General features: G+C 41.2%; 1 protein-coding gene across 1 annotated transcript; it reads right to left on the bottom strand.

Moving 5' to 3' along the window:
* Positions 1-821: 821 nt before the first annotated feature.
* On the bottom strand, positions 822-8,550 carry LOC118808600 (E3 SUMO-protein ligase CBX4-like). The gene is made up of 5 exons (XM_036571402.1): positions 8,364-8,550; positions 8,030-8,073; positions 7,442-7,507; positions 3,305-3,371; positions 822-2,568 (listed from the first exon to the last, which is right to left on the bottom strand). The coding sequence occupies exons 1-5, from the start codon at positions 8,544-8,546 to the stop codon at positions 1,273-1,275; spliced, it is 1,656 nt and encodes a 551-aa protein (XP_036427295.1). The 5' UTR covers positions 8,547-8,550; the 3' UTR covers positions 822-1,272.
* Positions 8,551-11,415: the final 2,865 nt, after the last annotated feature.

Here is an 11,415-nt window from a genome sequence, read left to right as displayed (position 1 = left end):
TGCTTAAATGTTTCTTTGCATGGTGAAATCGTTTTTCAAACTGATAGAGAATGTGTTGTATATAGTCCTATATAGCACCAAAAAGGTTCTATTGCATACAAGCTTAACATTGTAACAACAGAAGAAAACATTTTTAGGTGCTATATGGGACCAATTTCACAAACAAAACATTGTCCATCAATTTCAAGAACCATTTCACATGCAAAGAACCATTTAGGCATGCAAAGGGTTCTTTGAGTGTCCATGGTTCTATAGAGAACCAGTCTTTACTAAAGAATGCTTGAAGAACCATTTTTGAGAGTGTACATTAAATGTCTATTTTAATTATCATTGATAATTGAAAGTGTAGCGTAGCGGTGAAACACTGATGTGTTCAAAGAGTTGTCATGGTTCTATATCTAAATCCATTGACTTTAGTAAAGAACCCTTTAAGAAACACTTTTTTAAAGGATGTACTGTAATATGAAACGGCTTCCAAATTCTGTTTATTTGCATTTATGTCAATAAAAATAAGCAGAAACCATTGCAGTAGGACATGAAGTGCTGAGGAGAAAGCATGATGCTGAAGACACGCAATGCGCCACCACTTAGCTCAAGAACGCTGTGTATAGTGTGATTAGTCTGAGAGTAGAACCACTCCAGTTGTGATAAGAGCCTGCAGCATCTCAGTTTATAAAAGGACAGGGCAAAGTGCACTGATACCGAGGCCTTCTGCATTAGGCAAGGAAAAACTGCTACGCTATCTTCTGTTTACATGGCCTGATCTTTCCTGCCACATATGGACACAAGCCCGAAATACAAAAGCATATTGACTGGGAACGTAATGACACACAAAAATAAGCTTTTAATGTGCTCACATGAATCTCAATAGACACACTTTGTGTGTAAAAGCGCTTTACAAAACTCTGAGATGTCAAAGAAAAGAACAGTAAAAATGTTTAACATTACATAACGTTACATTACATTACATATGTAAGTGCTTCTTAGACATATTAGCTTTCTGAAATAAAGCACAGCCAACAGAAACAAGCCATTGACAGAAAATTGAACCCAGCTTTGCTGGCTCATCATCACTCATATGGAATAGCTAGCATGACAAATTGAAACGGCCAGACAGAAAAATATCAAAACTTGCACTTTATATAGGATTATTCTAAAAACAGTTAAAGTGGAGGCCAAGCCTACTTTACATTTGTACAAATTAATTCATGAGTTATGAAGTCAGTAGTTTTTTTCTTGTAATTATTATTTAAAAAAAAAAAACAGGACTCTCTAAACGGTCACATATTCCTTAAATGTCACCGTAAGGCAGTTTGCCGTAACGTCCGTGATTATTATATTCCCAAGAAAAGGCGTGAAGCTCGGAGCAGGTTCAGATTCCGGTTCCTTCTCTGTCTGTTCTGGCTGAGGCTCCGCCTCTTTCTCAGATGTTTTAGAATTCCCATTTATTTGACAATTTGCGACTGAACTGCTTTCCTTTCTCAATCGTGAACAGCTCAGATCCATGGGCTCGTCCTGACAGTCCGAGAATTCAAACCGGTGTCCGTTTGAGTTTTGGTGACCGTTACTTTGGCAGTGGCTCGTTCCTGCATTTGGTGCACTTAAACTACGAAAACTCAAGAACCTTTTGGCCTCACTGTCCCGCTCGCTGTCCGGTTCTGAGTAGCGCCGCTTGTGGGCTCCCTGGCCGTTCTTTCGATCTAAATGGTGAAGAATGCCCTTATGCAAAGGCTTTGGGTTCAGGCTGGACTTGGTGGTCAACTGCAACGGTTGATCAGGCGATGAACTGTGAAACTCCTTTGCTTTGTTTGTGCTTGACGTAACCAAACCATCTACAGCAGGGCCAGATATTCCATTTGTAAATCCACACGCGGGAGGTGTCCCGTCATCCTTGCTGTCCTTTTTCCAGCCATTCTCAAGGCTATGCTTCTTAGAGTGCCCATTCTTATCCGTCACGTCAGACTGGTTCTCCAGCAGCTCCTGCTGCCTCGCCCCCACGTCCATTTCCCCATTTTTAATCTTAGCAGCCTGGGTACCATTTTCCATGTACTTGCTCATGACAATGACGATTCGTCCATTTTTATTCTTGTTCTTCACAATCTTCAGCTTGCTGCTTACTCCATTAGCCTGGTCCACATCCTTCTTAGCAAGTTCTGACTTCCCACCACCATGGAGGTTAGCTGGGAGCTTCTCAAGTCCCATAGTGATGTCTTTCACTTTGTTGAGGCAAACCAAATCCTTATCCTGAACCCATTTCTGCTGCAGGGTCTGAGGAAGGTTCCAGCTTTCCTTTGCCACCTCGGTCCCCTTCATGTCCTGGTACATTTTTGGGTCAGGCTGGTAGTGGTGGTGTTTCTTGCTGTTCAGCTGGTAGTAGTGCTTCTTTTTTCCATTAACCAGAGCGTCTCCTGAGCTCTCCTTGCAGATGGGTTGGTACTGGTGGAGCTTTTTGCTGTTCAGCTGGTATTGCTGTGTCTGCACCAGGTCCACGGCTGCCTTGAGACTGTTGTCCTGTGACGCCTCCCGCAGGCCAGAAAGGACGCTTGATCTCCGGGCGAACGACGAAACCTGAATTGGAAGCAGAATCCGTGAACTTACGTTAGACACACCACACTCTTAAAAAAGATGGTCATTCAAGGGTTCTTTAGGCAGTCAGTGGCTCAGAACCATGCAGAACCATGAACACTCAAAGAACCATCTGCATGCTTAAGCACATGGTCAAACAGTTCTTCAGCTGATGGAGCATGTGTTGTATATGGTTCCATACGGAAGCCTTTTGAAATTGGTTCTATATAGCACCAAAAGTGTTCTGATATTGTGACGATATCAAGCTTGTAACAATAGAAGAACCCTTTTTTGGTGCTATACAGAACTACATACAACACATTCACCATCCAGTTATTTTCCCTTTGACTTTCTGTTTCCTTATACAAGTGGGTTATTTTATATCTAATCTACTGAATTATATCTCCTGAAAATGCTTAACTTGAACTGAATATTAAATAAATCTCTTTACTTGATCTGTAGTAATCACAGAATATTCTTGGCTTTCTGCATAGTCTTTACAGTAATCCTGTGGAGAGGACACTGTTTTCACATGTAAAGCACTGCATTCTGAGTCATCCGTTCCTCCACAGTGTGCAGCATTGTATAGAGAAGTAGGAGAGTCAGCTATTCTGTTCAAATTCCCCATGATAAACAAATTTTCCCATTTGCTTGCATTGCAAAGATCTGGTTAAAAACACCAACAAAACAGAAGTAAAGGGTTTGGGTGTAGGCTGCACTGTATAAAACAGTTTCTCACCTGCGTGAGGAGATGCTTAGGTTTTGGGCCTCTTTTGCGATACCCCATCAGCTGCTCCTGACGCTCCCTGAAACAGAAGAACGAGATTTTAGAATCTGTTTGTGGTGTAATCAGGCTTTGCTTCTTCAACCAGCACTCTAAAACTGCCCTACACCCTCAAAATGATGTTCTTTAATGTGTCTTTAATAAAGACAGTGGTTCTATATTTGCATGCTTAAATGGTTCTTTGCAATGGTAAAATGGTTCTCCAGATTTATGAATATGTATGTACACACCTTAAGTCCAATTGAGGCCATTTGGAATACAATATCTATCTATTTGAACGAGGTGGTTAACCCTGTAAATAATCCGTTAAACAGAAGAACAATAACCATGTAAACACCTGTATCTGATTATATTCCCAATATGAAAGTTTAAGTACGTTCTGCGCATGCGCGTTCACATCATAGTGAACATATAACATGCAACATAGCGGGAGCAGAAACTGGTCTGCAGACGAGACGAAGTTTTTGCTTTGCTCTTTAAAAGACGGCGGTGGGCCGGGCGTCCAGCTTATATGTCTAAGAACATGACATCTTCCTCTCACCCTTCTTTAAGTATGTGTGAAGTATATTTTCCCCGAATCTGACATCATTTTAAAGTAATTAAAAACACAAGCACTGCTCACTGCTGCTTGTCTCACTCTGACTGGACTCACGTGATGCTGTTCTACGCATGCACATAATTTGGGATCATATTACTTGTAGGGGGCACGTAAACGGAGATTCTCCATCAGATTGTTGAGTAGAGTGAGCATATAGACACCTTAGTCCTAATCTATAATCAGAATGTATTCAATTGGATTGGCAAAAATCTTTGGCTTGACAGCCAATGTCATGCTTGTAACAATAAAGAACCATTTACAACACATTCTCCATCAATCTGAAGAACGATTTCACTGTGCAAAAGCATGCAAATACAGAACCACTGTCTTTACCCTTGAAGAACCATCTCTTTAAGAGTGCACATTAAATTCAAGTCTATTTTCATTATCATTGATAATTCAAACATTAGGCTTTATGAGGCTAAATATGACACTGATCATTACCACATGAAGTGCAGTTTAGAAAAACAACACATATTTTTTACAGTGTATGACACTTGGCATAGAAACAGATCTCTTCCTGAATAAAAATCAAGTCAGGCCTGTTTAGGTGAGGTCAGGAAACATGGTGCAGTAATGGAGGCAGAGCACGCATGGACTGGGCATGATAACAGACAACACAACAGTTGTATGCAAAAGGTTGAACAGTCAAATTACATGTTTTGTCAATGTGCAAAGTGAACAAAATAATATATGGAATTTTCCATGCAAATTTTATTGAACAATTTCCATTTATTGACTGACATTACCATATTGGGAAAAAATAAAACATAAAATACAAAATGTGGCAAAAAAATGCATATTGCAGGTTTTATTTTCCCCCAAGAAGTTAAATTTAGCTAATAAATGGTACTGATTTAGACTTATTTTCTTATCTTTAAAATACAAAAAAACATTTTGGCCCAAACTTTTGCCCTCAACTGTAACAGTGCTTTTTATTTAAATGTCCAAATTTTATGATTTAACTACATAAACATCCATGGGGCCCAGCTCAACAGGACCGGGTGTCCTAATGCAGATAATGAATGCAGTGCTGTTTCTCATAATGACGGCCTTGATTACATAAGTGTGGGGAAATCCCGCCATATGACCTAGAATGAGGCGAAACGAAAATTCTTTCTTAATGTAAATGTTCTGTAACTTTTGCAGTCTTTCACTTTTTATCACTGCTGTCATTCACTTTCACAAAAACAAATCTCAGGCTGATTTTTGTGCTAATGAACCAGTCCAACACTGAGTCATGCACTGCAATGGGAGGCAACCAAAAAACAGCATGCTCTAGCAAGGGGATGAAAAATTTCGACAAATCACACTCCCACCACACTCCCTTTCTATCCTTACACAAGACTAATTAAACCACACTCACGCTCTCGGGACAGCCCTGCAATTACTCACCCCTGTGTACCTCGTCCCAGAGGGACGGCACTAATGGCCCGAGCAGATGCCAGTTAAAGGCAAATGTTTGGAATTTGTGGTGGGGGGTGTGGATGGGTGGGCACTAATGCATGCTATAGGCGAATATGCACTTATTCTTGAAACTGTGCTGAAAGGTCAGTGTATGTTTTGGCTCATACCTGCTCCTGCATTTAAAATGCCATTTAAAGCATTCTCTAGAATGATACTCACACTGCCCTTGCCTATTAAGGTTTTATTAAGAATGACCCTCGTTATAATGTAAAGGAATAACAGTGGAAAAACAGATAGAATTTAAATTCACCCTTAAAAATGGCTCATGGTCATCATGTGGTAACGATCAGTCTCAGATTTACCTTCATAAAGCCTAATGTTTGAATTATCAATGATAATTAAAATATGCATTTTATGTACACTCTTAAAAAATGCTTGCTTAAGGGTTCTTTAGTAAAGACAATGGTTCTACATAGAACCATGAACACTTAAAGAACAATTTAAATACTTAAATGGTTATTTGCATGGTGAAATGGTTCTTCAGATTGATTGAGACATATAGAACCTTTTTGAAAAGAGTTCTATAAAGCACCAAAAAGTGTTCTTCTGTTGTTAAGATGTCAAGCTTGTAACAATAGAGGAACCCTTTTTGGTGCTATATAGAACTACATACAACACATTCTCCATCTCGCACCAAAATGGTTCTTCCAATGTTACAAGCTTGACATTGTAACAACAGAAGAATGCTTTTTGGTGCTTTATAGAACTCTTTTCAAAAAGGTTCTATATGTCTCAATCAATCTGAAGAACCATTTCACCACGCAAAGAACCATTTAAGCATGCAAATGCTTTGTTAAGCATCACATTTCTATATAGAACCACTATCTTTACTAAAGAACCCTTATAGAACCATCTTCTGTGAGAGTGTAGCACAGCTAAGAGGAAGAACAGGCGAATAATAACCCTTAGCTGTATGACTTGTTACTTAAGACAAGCAATTACATGTTTTTGTGGTCACATTAGCATGTAAGCAGCCATATTTCTGACAATGCATGAATGTGTGACATAGTTGTATGTGTGTATATGTGTAGATATGTCTGTGTTTGTCTGTCTATACATATACAGTGCTGTGCAAAAATTCAGAGACCACCCTTCATTTATTTAATTTCCATCCAAACCGCCCTTTAAATTCAAGATATTTCTGTGGAGATTAGACATAAGATAATGCACTCTTGAAAAAATAAAAAAAATGGGATTCCTAACAACCACCTGGAAGACCTGGCAGATCATAAAAACTGACCCCATCAGATAAACAGCACTTAAAGCTTTCATCTTTGAAAGAGAGGAGAAAGTCAAGCTGCTTGAGATCTGAAAACATCCACAGGTGTTTCCGTCCATCCTTCCACTGTGAGACGACAACTCAGTGCTATGGGTCTGAAAGGATGTGTAGCTGTCAAGAAGCCTCACTGAGAAAAGGAGACGGACACATCAAACAAAGAAGGTGAACAATGGACTGACCACCTCAGAGTCCAGACCTCAGCATCACTGAATGTGTTTGATTACTTCAGAAAATGATCAACCAACTTCTAAGACTGAACTTTGGAGGTGTGTCTGCAGATTTCTTTGAAAAACTGAAAGTGAGTCTCCTGAAAAGAATGGAAGCTGTAATAAAGGTAAAGAGTGACACACTGAACACTCAAACAGCTGATGTTAGATTTAGTTGTTGATGCTCCTGTGAAATTTTATATTTAATCTATGTTTTCTCTTTTTTAATGCATAACTTAATAATAAATAACTTAATAATAAATGGCCATTTTTGGTTATAATTAGATAACTGAATAACTTTAGCACAGCATATATATGTTACTATATGCATACGTGACGTATATGTGTGTACACGTGTATATGTAACATACGACGCAATCTGGATTCGACGCCACCATTCAGACCGTTCTGCGCATGTGCGCCTCTCTCTCCCGCTCTTGTTTGCTCACGCACCCTCCCCTTTGACAGCGAGCGAGCGAGAGAGAGAGAAAAAGGGAGAGAGAGAGAGAGAGAGAGAGAGAAGAGAGAGAGAGACTCTTCACCTGTTTTGGAAGGCGATCAGCAAGCGCGGGTCCAGGATGTTCTCTTCTGGTTCCCACGTGTTATACCTAAAAAAGAGAAAGAGAGAAAAACAGTGAGAGAGAGACATACACATAGATAGATAGACATAGGCAGAGAGAGAAGAGAGAGAGTGGAGGTGAGGGGGAGGGGGGATGATGGCGCGTGAACATGACCAGCTCTCTCTCTCTCAGCCAAACAACGTCACAAACGTGGCTGTCATCTTCAACAGCAGCTCGCGGAGGGAAGCAGAGCGCATGCACTAGTGGGGCGAACATCTCACGCGCGCTAAAACGCGCGCGCACATCTAATGTCATGCATGCATAAAGAGGACAGAGAATACGCCACAGTAAATGCGTCTTAGCTTCGCGTGCGTGCTTTCATTCGCGTTACTGCTTCTGTTTATGGCTGACACGAGCTCGTGCATCAGCAGCAGAAGCAGTGCGCGCGGCGGGATGAAGTTCGACTTCATCTTTCCCTCCCTCTCTCTCTCTCTCTCTCTCTCTCTCTCACACACACACACACACACACACACACACTCATGTCAGAATCAGGGTTAAGTGCACACTCACTTGGGTGACCAGCCTCTCCACTTGACCAGATACTCGAATCGCCCCTGCGGAGAGAAAAAAATGACCGCCCATTAAGCGCGAGGAACTTTTCCTAAGCCCATTAAAGCACGAGGAAAAAGTTGGCTTCATATTCGCCCGTTTGTTTTTCGTGAGGCGCCAGAAAGTAACTGCTGCACCATTTAAGGTGGAACGGAGAGTTCGAATAAGAAGCCAGTTTCAGTCTTATGCATTAATCCAAGTTGTGCATCATCACACCCCCCCACCTACACATATACACACACACGCGCGCGCCCGCGCGCGCACACATACACACACTTCACAACACTGCCCAGACCTTTCGGATCCGTTTCTTCTCGATGCTCTCCACGGCGAAGACGTGCTCTCCCGTGGCGGGCAGCTCCATTTCCCCGCTGCTCGGTCGCTGGAGCCTCCTCGCTCTGTGTGTGTATGTGTGTGCGTGCGTGCGTGTGTAAACCTGAAGTCTGTGCGAGCGCAGCTCCACACCAGAAGCTTTCATGCACTACAGCCTGCCTGCGCGCCGTGACGTGGGCGCGTGCGGGAGGCGGGGTCTGCGCGGGAACACGCCCACCATCCCTCACTCTGTTTGGGCCACCCTCGCGCTGAGATTTGCGCCCAATGAGCTGCGGAGCCGTGGTTCGCTTTTGGAACGATGCGCGAGCCAGTGGCTAGAATGCAGCCCAGCGTTCTAACGTGACCCAAAAGCTTAATGAGATAAAAGCTTTATATTGTTCCAGAACGAGAACAGATAAAGCAAATGTTCCAGAATGAAAGAGGAGAACGTTCTAGAGCAGTGTGATCGGGGAGAACAGCGAGGGTGAGAGAGAACATTCTAGAACAGTGTGAATGGAAACTATGTTCAAGAACAGTGCGAGTGAGGAAAAATGTTCTAGAATGGTGTGAGTAAGGAGAACATTTTATAATGGCATGTATGGGGAAGAACATTTTAGAACACTGTAAATGGGAAGAACACCTAGGAACAGTGTGAATGGGAAGAGCATTCTAGAACAGTGTGGTGAGAGAGAACATTCTAGAACAATGTAAAAGGGAAGAATGTTCAAGAACAGTGTAAAAGAGGGAGAAAAAAAATTAGGACAGAATTAATGTGAAAGCTTCTAGAAAAGTGTAAAAAAATAGTTTAGAACAGTGCAAGTGATAGCAATCTAGAACACTGTTAAATGAGGGAGAGCACATAAGAACAGTATGAATGACAGAGAAGAGTCTAGAACATTGTGAATGAGAAAAAGCAATCTAACACAGTGTAAATGATGAAGAACAGTCTAGGACAGTGTGAATGAGAGGACGCAGTCAAAAAACAGTGCCAATCAGGAAGAGCAGTTAGAACAGTGTGAATGAGGGAGAACAGACAAGAACAGTGCGAATCAGGAATAGCAGCTTAGGGCAGTGCACATGAGGGAAGGCAGTCTAGAATAATGCAAATGAGAGAGAACAGTCTAAGACAGTTCAAATCAAGGAGAGCAGTCTAGAACAGTGCGAATAAGTGAAATCAGTAGAGAACAGTGCGAATCGGGGAGAGTAGTCTTGAACAGTGTGAATGAGGGAGAACACTCAAGAACAGTGTGAGTGAGGGAGAAGAGTCTAGAATATTGTGAATGAGGTAGAACAGTCTAGAACAGTGTGAATGAGGAAAAAAGCAGTCTAGAACCGTGTGAATGAGGGGGAACAGTCTAGAACAGTGTGAATGAGGGAGATCAGTCTAGAACAGTCCAAATAAGGGAAGGCAGTCTAGAACAGTGCAGATGAGGGAGAACATTCACAGACGGGAACAACACACCAACACAACATTTGGATTTGTTTGTGTTTATTGGAGAACCTGTGAGTTTGTTGGTGTTTGTTTGTTTGTTTGTTGGTTGCTGCTTAAAGACCTTTAGGACCATTAGAGTGGGAACTGACTTAATGGTTACTATTAGAGACCACTAGTTTCCTGTAGAATACCTTTAGATCCCATCAGGAAACCATCAGATGTGTCTGGAATCAGATCACCTTTCAACCCCTTAAAATCCCAGGCTTATTGCTTACTAAGGCTTATTATTCAGTAACTACAGGGACTTCAGTGCAAACTGGCTGAGCTATTCTTAGGTTATAGAAATCTGTAATAAAATTTTGGGCCTGGGCCATTTAGGGGGTTAAACCATTACAGCCCTTTCACACTGTGATATAAATCCATCATAAAAAAAAACTAAACACATTACAAAACCACCAGTAACCAAAACACATATGTTTTTTAGCAGGGAGTTCTCAGCCTGATTCTGCTTCATGCTGTGCGCTGTTAACCCTGTTCATAATGAACTGATGGCTGAATAGATAATTAATAGACAAGGTGATTTTTAATCGCTAATGTATGTTGTGTAAATGGAACGTGCAGCGCAGGAGATTGTTTCTAAAGCAGAACACCAGGCTTCTTATTTATTAACAGCAATCAGGCCGTCTTTAAAGAAACTGCTTTTAAAGGGAAGAAGCCAGATGTTCGGCAGAGAGTCTTTGATATGGACAGGAGAGAGAGTGGGGTATAATTTTCATGTGTATATTTATTGCCACATGGTTTTCTGGGAGGACATGTTAGCTGTTTGTGTCAGACTAATGCAGCAAGAGTGAAAGCGCAAATGCAACGTGTGTTAAAAACAGAGATTAGCATCAGCACGTTCAAAATAAACATCTATTTTAAGCGGCTTCCCGCTGTAGGTTCTCTGTATTAGTCACTATACTCTGCAGCATGCTCTTTAAAAAGATAAAGGCAAAGGTAAAGGCAAGGGTTCTACATAGAACCATGAGTTCTACACTCTTGAATAATTGTTCTACAAGGGTTGCTCAGTAAAGGCAATGGTTCAGTTTAGAACCATAAATTCTGCACTATTAAAAATAGTTCTACAAAGGTTCAGTTAAGGAAGGGTTCGACATAGAACCATGAGTTCTACACTCCTAAAATGGTTCTACAACGATTCTTTAGTAAAGGCAATGGCTCGATTTAGAACCATGAGTTCTGCACTCTTAAAAATGGTTCTACAAGGATTCTTTAGCAAAGGCAAGGGTTCTAAATAGAACCATGAGTTCTGTACTCTTAAAAATGGCTCTAAAAGGGTTCCTTAGTAAAGGCAGTGGTTCCATGTAGAACCATAAGTTCTACACTCTTAAAAAGATGATTCTTCAGGGTGTCTTTAGTAAAGGCAATGGTTCTGTTTAGAACCATGAGTTCTGTACTCTTAAAATTGGTTTTACAAGGTTTCTTCAGTGAAAGCAAGAGTTCTAAATTGAACCATGAGTTCTATACTCTTAAAATGGCTCTACATAGGTTCTTTTGTATAGGCAATGGTTGCATTTAGACCCATGGGTTCTACACTCTTAAAAAA

The sequence above is a fragment of the Colossoma macropomum genome, unplaced genomic scaffold (assembly GCF_904425465.1).
Source record: "Colossoma macropomum unplaced genomic scaffold, Colossoma_macropomum, whole genome shotgun sequence".
NCBI lineage: Eukaryota > Metazoa > Chordata > Actinopteri > Characiformes > Serrasalmidae > Colossoma > Colossoma macropomum.
The sequence above is the reverse complement of the archived record's forward strand: the minus strand, read 5'-3'. Positions and strand labels throughout refer to the sequence as shown.

What these genes read in the sequence shown, in the direction of transcription:
- LOC118808600 (XM_036571402.1), bottom strand. Translation starts at nt 8,546, where the DNA reads ATGAAAGCTTCTGGTGTGGAGCTGCGCTCGCACAGACTTCAGGTTTAC. An exon ending in TGGAGAGGCTGGTCACCCAA is followed by an intron (nt 7,508 to 8,029) that starts GTGAGTGTGCAC and finishes TCTCTTTTTTAG; the next exon opens with GTATAACACGTGGGAACCAG. An exon ending in CTAAGCATCTCCTCACGCAG is followed by an intron (nt 2,569 to 3,304) that starts GTGAGAAACTGT and finishes CTTCCAATTCAG; the next exon opens with GTTTCGTCGTTCGCCCGGAG.